Source organism: Condylura cristata, unplaced genomic scaffold, assembly GCF_000260355.1.
Source record: "Condylura cristata isolate star-nosed mole 26May11 unplaced genomic scaffold, ConCri1.0 scaffold00032, whole genome shotgun sequence".
In the NCBI taxonomy this organism is placed as follows: Eukaryota; Metazoa; Chordata; class Mammalia; order Eulipotyphla; family Talpidae; genus Condylura; species Condylura cristata.
Window position 1 is genome coordinate 5001898 of NW_004567133.1, and position 15706 is coordinate 5017603.

The window sequence follows — 15706 nt, forward strand, 5'->3', positions numbered from 1 at the left end:
GATTGATGAAGTACACTGCTGAGGGGAGCAGCGGGCAGGTCAGGAGAGGTCTGCTGTGCCATGTGGGTCAGCTCCCTGGCCTGGGATTGAACTCATGCTGCAGTGAACTTCATAATGTTGCAGTCTAAGTCACTGTGCCACCAGGGAGGGCCCTAAACTAATATCTTTTAAGGGAAAAGATCCTTTTATTTTTAGGAAAAAAGATCCTTTGTGGGCTAGACATTAATAATAAATGACTTGGTAAATAATGACATGTCACTGTGATTGAATACTCTGTATGACTAAATATCCTGTAGTCATTAAAAATAAGTATGGAAGCTGAGTAGCAATAATATATGATGTGTGAAAAGAGTAGGGGGAAAATGGTAAGTACTTTTCAATCACAATCAAGTTAAAAATGTTTATGTACAAAGATCAAAGACTTGAAGAAAACACACCAAAAGTGTGATGACTATAGCCAAGACAGGAGACTGTCTAACTGCCAATCAATAGATGAGTGTAGCAAGAAGATGTCGTCTGTGCACACGATGGAATACTACTCAGCTATAAAAAAGGAAATCGTGCCACTGTCATCAACATGGATGGAAATGGAGGTTATGTTAAGTGAAATTAGCCAGAAGGAGAGAGACAAATACTGTGGACTTTAGAGAAACAAAGCAAAGGAACAGGCCAAGCAAAACCAAAGCAATCCCTTGGACTCTGACAGCAGAATTGAAGGAGAGGGGGCTGGGAACAGGAAAGGAGAGGCCAAATGGACTGTGAGGGGGGGGCAGTGGTGGTTTGGTGGTGGGCATGGCATGGCAACATACATCTGAAGAGATGTGAATCTGTACCCCTAAAACATAAAGAGTGCTATAAACCAATGTTACCTCAGTAAGAAAAATAATGAGTCAATGCACAAGTTACTACTACTACACAGCAGAGGAAATGGCAGGTGAGAGACCAAAGGCTAGAGGGTGACCACTGAGTCTTGCACTGTGGTCAGCTTATCCCCCCTCGCTCCCCAGAGCAGCTCCACTGGCTCCCTCACCGGGAAATGGAAGTTGAAGTGAGTGCAGGACTGGTCTGGGGTGATCACTACGTCCCCGCTTTGCTCAGATCTCCCATTTGCGAATAAGCCCCGGCTTCGGGTCCGATGAGCATCTAGCTGCAGAGTGTAATGGAGGCTGGTAGTCAGGGGCCCTGGACAGGGTTAGAAAAAAAAGGCAGGCATTGAGCGGTGGCCAATCTTGGGGCCTCAAGTGTGGAAGTAGGACAGGCGTGGCTCTGTGGAGAAGGAAGACAGCGCTGACCTTGGAAATGGGGCATGAGAGACTTGACCTGGAAACAGACTGTGATGACAACACCTTCCTTCTCCTTGTCCTTGTCGCTGGCTGAAAAGGAGCACTCGACTTCATGCACCGGGATTTCAGCCGGGGAGAAGGATATCTGTGTGATGATGTCCACTACGGGCCGGGAGCTGCAGGGCAGAGAACCACTATTCTCCCCGGGGCCTCCACTGTGCAGGCCAGTCAAGTGAGAGGTTCTCCTTCCCTAAACAGACCTGAGCGCCTGTCTCCTCCTGCGGTAATAATAGTGATGACTCACTGGGGCCCTGCTCCCATCTGGCACCTTCTGACCCGCTTTCCAGACAAAGTGAGCTTTTGAAGAGAGGCCTCACTGAGCCACTTCCATGCTCACCCCCTTTGGTGATGCCACACGACATTCCCAATACAATCCACATGTCTACTAGCCAGGCCAGACCGCCGCCTCATCAGTCTTAACCTCCGCTACAACTTCCCTTGGTGGACCGGGTTCTGGGCACTACAAGTTTGTGCCTGCCTGGTGGCCATGGCACACTCTGGCTTTCTTCACAGACAGCTCTACTCCAGATTTCCAAAAGTCTGGCTCTTTCTCATCTTCCAAGTCGAAGCTCAAATGTCACCTGGGCCACCCAATCTATAGCTCCTCTTCCACTACAGTCTTTATAGAACCCTGTGCATTTCCCTCATAAGCTTCTCACAGTTCATAATGACCTATTTGCCTACTTCTTTCTTAAGTTTTCTGTAGCTCTGTGCCCATTGCCTGGCTCAGGACTTACGATATCACAGGTGTCTGTCCCCTCTATGTCACTCTATAATGCTTCTGATAACTCTCAGACATGGGTAAGTCGGAAATGTCATCACTACTTGCCAGGTGCATAGGCTGAGGTCCTGAGAAGCTCAGCGCTCAGGGTAAGACCACCCAGGAGACACTGGGCAGTAATCCCGGTCCTCTGACTTGAATTCAGGTAACCAGTTCTTAGTCACCTAGTGCTGCTCCACAGTTTGGCTGTCAGGAGAGCCTGGTTTTGGACACTGACCTGTTACTGACTAGCAACTGTTTCACCTGCAGTAGGATGGAAACAGTGTCTAAAAAGAGAGCCCACCTCACCGAGTTGGGTGGAGACCAAATGAGCTATTGCCCACGCAGGAACTGCTCAACGGAGAGTCTCTCTCTTACCTCAGCACGATCACCTGGCCCTTGGCCCCGACAGCCACATCTACCAGGCCATCCCCTCCGAGGTCCTTCACCCCGTGAATAGAGCGTCCAAACCACTGAATTCCTGGGAACGCCTGGGCCCCATCTATCCGCTGGGACCAAGAGAGAAATTTATGCTGAGCTGGGCAGGAAGGACAAGGCAGGCTGGGGTGTGGGGTGGGAGGTCTGGACCTGGAGGCTTCCAGGTACCTGGGGAGGGTTTGATCAACAGGCAGGGGACCTCACCTGGCTTGGCCGGGGGCTCAGACCCCCTTGCTGCCCATTGAAGATGTACACAGCCCCCTGCTTTTCCAGCGGGGCTCCCACAGCCACGTCCATCAGCCCGTCTCCATTGATGTCATTCAAGGCAGTGATGGCCGCTCCAAATTGCCCCAGGGGGTAGCCAGGGTCCCCCTGCAGCTCTGAGACCATTTCAAACTCCAGCTAGGAAGAGACAAGGTGTCAAGTGCCACCTCAGTCACTCAACAAGCTTTCGCCAGCTGCAGCCGTGTGCACAGTGAGGAATGCTAAAGGCATGGTGGGTGTCACCCCACACAAAATTGGACAGTGCCATCAGGCTAACCCAGGTTCAAGTCCCAGCTCCGTCTGTTGCTACCTGTCTAGCAAAAAAGTTCTGGCAAGTTTCCCAGTCTATGGAGGTGCAGTGCTGCCATTTGTAAAATAAAACTGAGTCTCTCAGCTCGTTCTAAAGGTCAGACTAACACATGATCAGACTGGGAGAGCCTTTCAGAATAATGGGGCCTGAGTGAGCTGTGACTCTGTTTTTCTTATTTCAGCTCAACAGCCTGGTCCCCACCTTTTTTCTCTGGTAAATAAACACCCGGCCTCCTCTCTGGTCTCCATAGAACAGGGGGGCTCCAATCAGCAGTAGCTCTGTCTTCCCATTTTGGTCCATGTCAACGCCGCACAACTCACCACCAAAATAAGAGCCAATCTGTAGGGAGAGAAAGATGTTTGAGGGAGTTCCCCCCCAACCCCAGCTGTACCTCATCCACTTCCTCCTCAAATGAGAGTTCAAGCCCAGATCCAAGCTAGAATCCATCTAACTTAAGAGAAGTTAGGCTTGGGCTTCCCTGGTGGCTTTGAGGATAAGTCTCAGGGCCACCACTGCTACAGCCCAAGGTTGATCCCCGCCCCAGAGCTGACCCACAGTGCCCAGTAGACCTCTCCTGACCTGCCCGCTGCTCCCCTCAGCAGTGGATTTCAGTAGATCTGCCTGTTCTACTCCCCACTCTGTCTCTGGTGAATCCTCTTACTACCTACACCCCAGTTATTCCTTGCAAGAAAAAAAAATAAAGAAAGGAAAGAAAAAAGAAGGGCCCGTTGGGCTCTTTGAGGTTCACTTTCTTTTTTTTTTTTTTTTAAGATTTATTTATTCGTACAGAACTGGGGTACAGACCAGAGATGCGGAGGGTAAGAGGCTTCACCAGAGACAGAGTGGGGAGCAGAACAGGCAGATCGACGAAGTACACTGCTGAGGGGAGCAGCAGGCGGGTCAGGAGAGGTCTGCCGCACCATGTGGTCACCTCTGGTGCAGGCGGGGATCGAGCGCAGGCGGGGATCGAACTCATGCTGAAGTGGCTTTAGCTTCTCAGTGCTGTGTTTTAACCCACTGCACCACCAGGGAGGGCCCAAGGTTCACTTTCTTACACTGGCAGGTGGAGACACCGAGCTGACCTCACAGGCTTGGTGAGTTACTAGCTCAACCGTGCTTGGCACAGGGCCTGCTGTGTGGTAGTGGATGTGTGTTTGGAAGGCAACGGGGAGCATGGTAGTGTCCCACCAGCCCCCCACCTGCAAATACCCCTTGATCCTGCTCACCTGGTCCCCATCTAGTTCCTGAACTTGTCTCCAGTCTCCTTTGCTCTCAGTCTCTTGAAACAGTAGCACCCGCCCCACATGCTGGTATCGGGGGGCTCCAGCTGCCAGCAGTGGTGTGAGTTCTCCAGAGGACAGCCAGGCGACTGTGTAACCTAAGGGGAGAGAGAGAGCGAGGGGCGTGGAGTCAGAAAAGCAGGCTGCTGGAAGAAGGTCAGACGCAGGGGGAAAGATAGCAGATGTCCTGGAACACCGGCTTAGTAGCAAAAACGTACTAAAACGGCCAGAAGACCTTCTTTGGAGAGAAGCTGCAGTATGCTGTGAGCTGCACCAGTGCTGCTCTCTTGGCCCAAGGTTGCATTTCCCTAAAGGTGGACAAATACCACCCAGACAAAGCAGCCTTGAGCCACGGGGGAAGCGTGGTGCACCTTTCTGAGGCTGAGTTCACTGAGGGGCGGCAAGGGAGCGGCACTTACTTAAGTCATAAAACAAAACGGAATCTGTTAGTAAGAAGAATGTGAAGTTGGCATAACATTACAGAGAATGCAGGAGACTTGAAAAAAAATGTCATCCCTAAATGTACCACTTGGAGCTGTCTTCAGATATCACACCCCTGGGGCTTGGTCCTCACCCCTCTGTTGCGCCTGGGTGAAATGGCTTTTTTTAATTTTTTAATTTTTTTTTTTTGCATAGAAGAGCTGGGGTGTAGGCTAGAGGTGTAGGCTGAGAGACATGCCCTGGTAGTTTGCAGAACGAGTGCGGTTTGCAGATGTCAAGATGAGAAAATACAGAAAATAAAAAGAGGATAAACACATTGGTGAGGGACAACGAAGAGGAAGTTGAGCGTGTCCTAACCATATTGATACTGAGTTTGCTCATGTGGCTGCTTAAACTGCTTTCAATATTATTTGGAAGGGCAGCCTGTATGACTCTGCAGGCCTGAGGCCAAGAGAAGCCAGCAGAACAGAGAACACTCACCCAAATAGCCCTCTTTCACTTCTGGTGTCAGCGGCTCATTCCCCACAAATGTAGCATCCTGCAGATCCTCCTTCAGGTCTAGAAAGCCCCCGGCCCAGTCCTTGGCTCCAACTGCCCCCACAGCGCCCCGGCCCTGCTCAGAGGAGGAGACCAGCAATCAGCTGTGCACCCCCCAGACCCCCTCCTCAGGCCACTGCGCCAGCTGCTGCTCACCTTGCTGAGGGAAGCACTGATGCCACTGGAAGACAGTTCCATGTCGAAGGACGTCAGGTCCAGCTTGCTTGTGCCTGAGGGTCAAGGTAGAGAGGAGCACTGGGCTGAGGCCCCAGGAGTGGTGGACACAGAGATACTCATGAAGGGACTGGGCAAGGCAAAAATAGCATGAGCTTTTCAGTCAGACAGATCAGGGGCTGACTTAAACCCTAAACTTCATGTAAAACTCCACCAGCTCCAGATATTTTTTTTATTTTTTTATTTATTTTTTTTTTTGCATAGAAGAGCTGAGGTGTAGGCTAGAGGTGCGAGAGGTGCGGAGTTGGGGGAAGGTGAGAGGATTCACCAGAGACAGAGCGGGGAGCAGAACAGGCAGATCCACTGAAATACACTGCTGAGGGGAGCAGCAGGAGAGACAGGAGAGGTCTGCTGCACCTTTGGGTCAGCTTCCTGGCTGGGGATGGGACTCCTGCCACAGCAGTGATATTGCTGAGATTTAAGCTCTGGACCACCAGGGAGGCCTGGATCCAGATTTGGATATCTTAGTTACTCCAACTCTGCCTGTGTGAGACTTAGCTCTGGATTTCTATTGCTACTTGCTATGCTGACTCACCTACAGAATCATGCTAAAACCCAGGAATTGACTTTGACTCTTCCTTTCCCCTGCTCTGTCCCCAATACATCCCCAAATTGTGATGGCCCTAATTCACCTGGCCAGCCATTCCCCTCTCTTGCCTGCCTAATGCAATAGCTTGCTAATTTGGTCTCTTTGACTTAACTCTACTTCTTTCCATGCCTGCCAACTCCCCCCTCTCCCAAGCAAGGAATAATCTTTAAATAATGCATATCAGACCACGACTTTGCCTTTCTTAAAAATCCTCCACCATGTCCTGCTGCTTTTTAGACTAAAGTGCGATCTCCTCATGAGGGCCTAGAAGAGTCCACCTACTTCTCCAACTGTCTCTCTCTCTTCCTCACATTCCCACCACACTGTCCTTCCTCTCATCCTGCCAACAAGCCAATCATCCCCATGTCTAGGCCTCTGTAACTCTTCTCTCTGACTAGATTGTTCTTTGTCCACAGTATTCACATAGTTGCTTGATTCTTACCATTCATGTCTCAGGTCAAAAATCATTTTGAGAATTTTACCTCAATTTAGAAAAAGCTATCTGCAGTAGCTTCTTCTAGCTAAATCTGTCTCCTGGCCTTATTGATAGCACTTCTCACAATCTTAAATTAGCCCAATTGTTTGCTTTCTTTCTCCATCTTGAATATGAACTTGGCCTTGGCACATGTCTGATTATCTTCATCACAGTCCCTAACACAAGGATGGTGCATGAATCAGTAACATGAAAACAATACCATTTTGCAAGAATGCTAAAAGGCATGAACAAAATTTATAAAGGGTCTGTTCCATGTAAGCTTCCAAAGAAACACTGCAGTTATGAAGATTTGCTCCTTCTCTGAATAAATAAATATTTAGGGTAACAAAATATTTGGTGTCACAGATATAAAGGCTTTTGAAAAAGCTGGCCCTCCCTGGTGATGCAGCAGGTTAAAGTGCAGCATTGCAAGCAAGCTACAACCGCTTCAATACAAGTTCGATTCCCGCCCCGAGGTGATCCACATGGCGAGAATCAGACCTCTCCTGTCTTCCCACTGTTCCCCTCAGCAGTGTATTTCCTTGATCTTCTTGATCTGCTCCCCACTCTGTCTCTGATGAAGCCTCTCACTGCCCCTGCACCTCTGGCCTGTACCCCAGTTTTGTATGCATAAATAAATAAATCTTAAAAAAAAAAAAAGGTGTGGCCCTTCCTGGTGGTAGCAGTGGGTTAAAACACAGCACTGAGAATCGAAAGCCACTTCAGCATGAGTTCGATCCCCGCCTATCCCGGAGGTGACCACATGGCGTAGCAGACCTCTCCTGACCCGCCCGCTGCTCCCCTCAGCAGTGTACTTTGTCGATCTGCCTGTCCTGCTCCCCACTCTGTCTCTGGTGAATGCTCTCACCGCTCCCGTACCTCTGGCCTGTACTCCAGTTCTGTATGCACCAAAAAATAAATGAATCTTTAAAAAAAAAAAGGTGAAAAAGCAGACAGAGAGTTGCTCTGGCAGGCCTCACAGTTTGGTGTGGGACACAGATATCAAGTAGACAGACTCTTTGCCAGGGTGTCACTGCCTCACACGGGAAGAAGCACCTGCCCAGACTTGGGGTTTGGTGAGAATATATCAGATGAAGGAAGTAAGATTTGAAGGATGATTAGGGCAGGTCAGGAGAGAGAAAAAGAGCTAGAGAATAAGAGTCATGATTTATAGCAAGTTTACCACAATTCAGTGTTTACAATTCAGAGAATTGTACTCTCTGAAAAAGATATGGTGAAGACTTAGTTCTTAGTACTCAGAATTTAATCTGATTTGGAAATGGGGTCATCACAGAGATAAGTTAAAATGAGTGCATGAGGGTGGGTCTCCATCTGAAATAACTGATATTCTTATGGGAAGAGGAAATCTGGACACAGGGTGTGTGCAGAGGGAAGATGATCTAAAGACACAGCTCGGAGATGGCCTGTGGCCAGGGGATGGGTCAGTGTTGCTGCTGCTAGTCAAGGTCACTAGGCCAGGAAGAAGCCTCCCCTAGGGCAGTTAGAAAGGGTGGGGACCTGCTACCATCCCACCCATTCTGCCCCTCCCCCCACCCATCCTGTCCCAACTTTTGATTTCTAGCCTCCAAAAAGGTACGGTAATACATTTCTGTTGCTTTAAGACAGTTTGCAGTCCTTTGTAACAGAAGCGTTAGGCGGTGAAAGCAGAAGTTAAGACTTCAACCTGTGAGGTTGGTATTATTATTCCCACTTAAAGCACAACACTGAGCAGAGGAAAGGGAAAGTGATGTGTCGAGGGACACAGGTACAGACAGAGTAGATTCCTGAGCCTACTTCCATTATATGGGCAATGTTTCAAGGGAACTGAACACCAAAGCCATGTCCTGACAGACTAGGAAGCACCAGCCAGTAGCCCAGGCCTCTAGCTGGCGATTACAATAAAACCTTTCATTCTGGGCTAAGGAAGAAGGCCTGTGGGTTCCTTGCCCTCGGTCCCTGCCTCCTTGCCCATCTTAGGTGATTTTGAGACTGAGGATAAGTGAAAATGATCAAGTTGAATGGTAGGAGGATTCATTCCACAGGGCTCAGCCGACATGAGGATAGTAGGTCAGTTCTGGACCCCAGCCTGGACAAGCTGCCCTTCGAGGGCTTTCCAGGAAGGAGCACGCTTAGCCCAGTGGCAGATGAGCAGAACATGTGTGCTGTTATTCAGCCTGTCTCTGGTCCAGTGCCCCAGAGGAGCTGTGCCAGGGACAGCCAGACAGCCGTGGAAGTTCTCTGCTTTGGACGAAGACACAGAGTCTTAAAGGAATTTGCAAAGGGTTGCTGGGGAGAGAGCCCTTGACAGCGGCTCTGCCTCTCACTCGCCCAGCCCAAGATTTTACTAAAGATATAAATAGAAGAGTAAGAAAATTGCCATTGTATTTACGCTTATATGATTCAGTAGGTTACTGCTGAAAAAAGTTTTTCTGGTTAGTTGGAAACATGCTCACAAGCCAGTATGTCCTCGGGGAGCAGGAGTCAGCTCTGGGGAGAAATTCTGTTTGCAGAGCTTTAACATCCTGGAACTCTGCCAACAGAGTAAACAGGTGCTCTCAGGAAACACCAGGCTTCCCCCTCCCCCATCGCCACTCACCTTCAATGGTATATATCTTCTTTTGCAGCTCAGTGAACAAGTCTTTAAGCTTCTCAAATGTGTCCAGAATTTTGACAAAATCCGTTGTGGGTTTCGAAGCAAATTTGTGGAGTGTCTCTTGACTTTGCTTTGTCTTAAATTGCTTGCCAATCTGTGAGGGATGAAGAACGGAGGGCTGGAATCTCCAGAAATGCAGACCAGTTTTCTATTATTTCCGTAAGACCCAGACCAGGGGGGGGAAGGCAGTAGCTTCAGGAACAGGAGATGAAAGAGACCGAAGAAGCCAGAGGCCTGCGTTTATACCCCAATGATGTAGCGGATGATGTCTTTGGCGTTGTCGATGTTGCCAGAGTCGGTGGCTTCCCCGTCAGTGATGATGATGAGCACTTTGGTTGCATCCAGCCGGGCCCCCAAGTCCTGCCGAAACACCTCTGTCCTGTGTCCAAGGAAAGGGGGGAATATGAGTGATTTCCCCTAAATCCAGCGAGGTGTCCTCATTCCCCCCACCCCTGTCCATTCAGTCATTCCATGCTGGTATGCTTGGGTCCTGCTCGGTCTCCAGGAACGTCATTCCCAGCCTTCGACTTCTCATTGGAACCCCCCAGAGAACTGGGCAGGGAAAGAAGGTTCAGTTACCTATGCTGGTGGTCTAGAAAAGATTTTGATGGAAAAAATGGGTTCCGTGGCATGGATGGAGCTGGAGAAGATCACACGTAGTGAAATAAACCAGAAAGAAAAGGAAAAATACCAGATGATTTCACTCATAGCAGGAGTATAACGGACCAGGTGAGAAAATAATAATAATAATGAACAGCTATATACCAGAGGCATTTTACGGGGGTGGAGTGGGTAATGGGGTCAAAAACAGTGGGGGAAGGGAAGTGCACTGGACTATGTTGATGGCACAGGGTGATTTGGTGATGGGAAACCCAAGGGGATTACAACTGAGATGAAAAAAGGCACAAAATGATGTAAAAATAAACTACTATATATACAAAAAAATTGGGTTCCCTGGTTGAAGAAAAATGGCAAGTCACCCTGCCAGAGCGAGCTCATGGGTGCCTCCAATGCCGTCCTCCCTCCCCAGGGTGCCATCCACCCCTGTCACGAGAATCCTAGGAAATGGGGGGGACTGCTTGTCTCCCTGAGTTCCTTAAGGAAAGGGCCAAGCTTCACTTGTTCCTAGATCGCTGGCTCCTCTGTGGAGAGGTACTGGGTGCTTGTGAAGCAGAAGGGCAGCCAAGCCTCAGCCCCACCTGCCCACGGCCTCCTTCTGAAGCAAGACTGCCCCCTGCAACTTGTGCTGGGACAGCAGCTCCGGCTCTTCCTTCCCTCACAGCCAGGAGCAGCAGCCCGCACCGACTATGACCTGCCAGAGAGGCGGGGGTGAGTGATGGAGGCGAGTAGATAAGGCAGGAAAGCTAGTGGAGGCTGCTGTGTAGGCCCGGCCAGCGGGCACAGACCCCTCAGGACCTCTAGCTCCATCTTAGATACAAAACATTTCTCCCACCCACCCACGTGGACGTGGCCTGACACGAGGGCCATTAGTGGATTTCTTCGTGAAGCCACCATCGTTTCTCATCTGGAGTTTTCAATAGCTTCCCCGGTGGCTTCCCTGCCTCCAGTCTAACATCAGCCCTGCCGCCAGAGGGGTCCTTTGGAAAACATAAGTCAGATTGTCCTTCTTCTGCTCAAAACCTCCCAAGACTCAGGAAAAGTCTAAGTCCTCCCTGTGGCCTCCAGGTCCCTGCCTCACGCACCGATCTCTGTGCTCCCCTGCTTCACGTTTCTCTCCAGTCATGCTGGGTCCTGGCTCTTCTTTGAGCATCCCAAGCATGATATCCTCTCGGGGCCTTTGCTCTTCCCTCAAGAGTGGTACCACACTCCTGGTGCCACACACTCCCCGGGCAGCCACTCGGCTGACGTCCTCACAGTCAGCAAGTCTTTGCTTGAATGGAATAACCTTCCCCGATCTTTCTCTTTATTTTTTCGCTTTATTTTTCTTTATACAACTTACGTCTTCTCCTGTACTGTCTATTTAGCTTATTAATCCTGATTATTTTATTTCTCTCTACTAGAATGTGAAACTCCAAGAGGTTTTCTTTGGGTCAGTCCAGCCCTCTATTCTCGGCACCAAGAACACGGCAGACCACTGCCTGCATGCCAAACCCAGCCCACGCTTGTTCTTGGACTAAAAATAGGTTTAATGTTTTTGTTTTCAAAGAGTTATAAAAACAAAGAAGAGTATGTAACAGAACCATATGTGGCCAAACAAGAAAAACCAAAAATAGTTACCACCTGACCCCTTACAGAAATATTTGCCAACTCAACCTGCAACACTGCCTGGTATACAGTCAGGTGGCCAAGAGTATTTAGGAAATGCATTGCCATGACTGTTATTGATTGTTCCCACAGAGTTGGAGCCCAGAGTCCCAGGCTGCAGCTGGGTGGACTCTTGGATGCCCAGCTGGTTTAGCCAATGAGATTTTCTCTCCTGGAGACTGAACTTCAAGTTGTTTATCTGAAATGAAGAACTAAAGCTGGCATTTTTTCAGTGGATGTGACTTGATCAGATACCCCCAAAGCTGTCTAAATGAGAAGAAAGAAGTGGACATGACAGATCAGATAAGTGCCAGGATAGAAGAGCTGGAAACACACATGAACAGGCTCGAGGAGAAGCAGATTTGCATATTTAGCCACATGCAAATTCAGCTATACATGCAGGTGAAGAAGATGAGAAATATAAGTGTCATAGTACAGGAGAGCCTCCTGCCACTTCACTCGGTTGGAGAGTGCACCCAAACTGAGGGTGAGCCAGGGAGGAGAGAGAGAACTCTTATTTCTGAAATTGGTCCAATGGCTAATGGTAATACATCATACTTAAGAAACCCTAGAAGAGGTCATCTAGACCTCAACTTAAAGCAATCTGATCCAATTCGGGGGGGAACAGAGTTCTGAGGTAGACTTAGGGCATCAGGATGTTCTGCTTTTCAAATGCAGGATTTGAGTATTTTGACTTTTACGATCAATCCAAGGAATTCTTCAAGGACAGTTTGGACTACTTGAGAATTTTGTCCATACACTGACTTCAAAGACTGACCCCCACCTCAGATAAGACTTGACGATGGTGCCATGATTCATGGTCACTTTCCAAGTCCTGCTTCATGAGGCCTGCAAATATTTTCTGTCCCAATGGTCCATGTGTATCTCTGCCTCCTCCCAAGAATGTTCCTTGTGGTTCTAGTTAGTGTAAAGTGAATTGTTGTCACTTACAATGAAAAGAAACTGTAATAAAGCCATTTCACTTCCAGTAACCCTCCCCGTTTGCTGAGCCCACTTAGCACATTCCTGTTCGCTGTGACCCAAGAGTCCAGTGCACACCACACCAGGGTGAGTGGGCTCTCTCCCAGGAAAGGGAACTCACGCGACATAGTTGACGGCCCCAAAGGTGTTGGTTAACTGGCTCATGTGTTTTACATTGCCCAGCAGAGTGTCAGGGTCCTTCCATTTAACATAGTCCAAGAAGTTAAACTCTGTTTTGTGGGTTGTAGAAAACTGCACAGCAGCAAACTAGAAAGAGAAAGAATGAGATGCTGTTATCTATCATTACCTACATATCCATTCTAATCGCTACTTATCCAAGACCTCTGTCTCCCATTGCCCATTCCTGCTTCAAATAACTCTTTTGACAACAAGGCAATATATCAACAAGCACAAATAAAATTAAATAAACCTCTCCTCCCTAATGTGGTGCTGTCTGCCTACCTCACCAGTAGCCATATTTTTGCTGAGTAACGTTGCTAACCAGGTTCTGTTGGCTAAGCTGAGAATGGCTACCTAACCGAGCCCAGGACAGTCAGAATTTTATCTCTGAGAATTTGGACTGCAGAGGGAGAGATTACTTGAGAGGAGTGGGGGGAAGGGGGAATTCTCCTGAAACTTTAATATATGAACTTCACAGTTTTCCATGGGCCTAGGTAATCCAAATAAGCTGGGAGGAGCCAGTCTATGGAGGGAAAGAGAAGAAGGAAGCAAGAACACCAAAAAAAAAAAAAAATTTAGAGTTCTAGAAACTTCTTCTTCCTGGTTCTTTTGCCTTCCAGAGGTACAGCTATAATCATTGCCTTCAGTTCTGGAGGCACCTCATATCCACATTTCCCTTTATGCTGCTAGTTTAAATAAATACCTCTTGCTTATACCCAAAATCCTAACTAATATACTTACCTGGTAGGAAGAGTTGCCGAGTTTCCTCATCACATCCTTCATGAAGTCCAGAATTTTCTGAAATTCATCTTTTTGCAAGCTCATTGAGCCATCAAACAGAAACACCAGGTCTACGTTGCCCTTTATACATTCTGCAGGGGTCAGACACAAGGGACTTTAGTCACGTGTCTCCAGTGTGTGGCCTCCCATGCTAGGTCCTGTATATAGGCAACCACTTGGGATATTGTTACCCACTGGATCCCCCGATTTTTTACCCTGATAACCAGGGTCCCCTTGGTGCACAGGAACCCTCAGATTCTTGTGGAAGAGGTAACACCGGCCACTTAAATAAGTATTCTGGTCACACTTCCGAGACAGCCCAGGATCACAGGCCTGAAGAAAACAAAGGAGAAAAGTCTGGGGTCCCCTCTTGCTCTTGCATCATCACCCAAGCATTAGAACCTTAGAGTCATCGTCTCTGAACTCACTCCTGACTTTCAACAGGCTGCCAATGGCTATAGCATTGCTTAGTCCCTACTGCCTATAGGATTGAATGCCTTAGTGTAACATTCTTGTTTACGATCAAACACAATCCTACATTCCCAGATCTACCCACTTCCATTCCTGAGCACACACTGTATTTAAGTCAAATCACACTACTGATTATTCCCAAAATATACAGGGTAGCTTCTCTCATTATGGCTATCTGGGATGGGGTGGCTAAAAAAAATCATTATGGCTGTCCTGCCTGCCATATTGGAATTTCTTGAAAATCAGGGTTCAGGTCATGGCTATCTTTGTATCTCACTCTTTATCCCCCAGTAGAACAAAGCTTGGGTGTAACAGTAGTTCAGCAAACAAGGTCCTGTTAAACTGGCTCAATATTTCACTCAAGGCACAGATCAATGGAACAGAATAGAGAGCCTAGAAATAAACTCATGCATATATGGGCCAGTGAATTTATGAGCCAAGAATATACAATGGGAAAAAATGATACACAGTGGTGTTGGGAAAAAATGATACACAGTGGTGTTGGGAAAATGGGACTGTCACATGCAAAGATATGAAATTAGATCACTCTGTTATACCACATAAAAAAATATAACTAAAAATGGCTTAAAAATTTGAACATAGGGACTCCCTGGTGGCACAATGGGTTAAAGCACAGCACTATGAAGCTATCACAACCACTGCAGCATGAATTTGATTCCCAGCCAGGGAGCTGACCCACATGGCACAGCAGACCTCTCCTGACCCGCCCACCGCTCCTCTCAGCAGTATATTTCAGTAGATCTGCCTGTTCTGTTCCCTATTCTGTCTCTGGTGAATCCTCTCATCCCCTGCACCTCTGGCCTGTACCCCAGTTCTATATGCATAAATAAATAAATATTTTTTAAAAATTTGAATAAAACTTGAAGCCATAAAACTCCTAGCAGAGAACAAAGGTGGTAAACATCTTGACATTATCAAAAGTAAGCAAGCAGGACTGCAACAGGGATGCTTCTGCAGAGCAAAGGAAACCATAGCAAAATGAAAAGTCTGTCTAAGGAGTGGGGAAAATATTTGTAGATCATATATGTAATAAAGAGTTAATATGATCCAAAATACATATTGAACCCAAATAATTCTATAACTAAAATAAAAACTCATCAAAAAATGGTCAGAGAAAAAAAAAAAAAGGTCAGAGGATGTGAGTCGACATTTTTCCAAAGGAAACACACCCAGATCGATGTTCAATAAATACAGGAAAAGATGATCAAGATCTCTCATCATCAGCAAAATGCAAATCAAAACCGCAGTGAGATATCTCACATCTGTGAGAATGGCTGTTTTAAAAAAGACAGTATGACATGTATTGGTGAGCATGTGTGAACAAAATCCCTAGTGCACTATTGGCGGAGTGTAATTTTGTATAGCCTCAATGGAAACAGTATGGAGGTTCCTCAAAAATTTTAAAAAAGAATTACCACTATGATGCAGCAATTTCACTTCTGGGTATATGTCAAAAGAAAATGAAAATGTTTGCATCCCAATGTTCATTGTAGCACTGTTTACAATAGTTGAGGCCTGAAAGCAACCTACGGGTAACATAGAAGGAAATCTTCCTCTAGGGAAAAATTGAATAACCTTGCAGACATTATACTACGTAAATTAAGTCAGACCGAGAAAGACAAATGCCTAATGATCTCACCTACATGTGCCATCATAAAAAAAGAAATCCCGCCAAACTCATAGA

General features: G+C 47.5%; 1 protein-coding gene across 1 annotated transcript in view; it reads right to left on the minus strand.

The window, feature by feature from the left end:
• ITGAL (integrin, alpha L (antigen CD11A (p180), lymphocyte function-associated antigen 1; alpha polypeptide)) overlaps window positions 1-15706 on the minus strand; it is a 34254-nt gene that overhangs the window by 14806 nt on the left and 3742 nt on the right. The window contains exons 5-17 of the mRNA XM_004691684.2: window positions 13746-13863; window positions 13492-13622; window positions 12692-12837; window positions 9571-9703; window positions 9268-9418; window positions 5530-5603; window positions 5317-5449; window positions 4342-4493; window positions 3317-3454; window positions 2746-2943; window positions 2482-2612; window positions 1293-1459; window positions 1031-1182 (exon numbers count right to left, since the gene is read on the minus strand). Of these exons, the coding sequence (XP_004691741.1) occupies window positions 1031-1182; window positions 1293-1459; window positions 2482-2612; window positions 2746-2943; window positions 3317-3454; window positions 4342-4493; window positions 5317-5449; window positions 5530-5603; window positions 9268-9418; window positions 9571-9703; window positions 12692-12837; window positions 13492-13622; window positions 13746-13863 (1824 nt within the window). The remainder of the gene's footprint in view (window positions 1-1030; window positions 1183-1292; window positions 1460-2481; window positions 2613-2745; window positions 2944-3316; window positions 3455-4341; window positions 4494-5316; window positions 5450-5529; window positions 5604-9267; window positions 9419-9570; window positions 9704-12691; window positions 12838-13491; window positions 13623-13745; window positions 13864-15706) is intronic.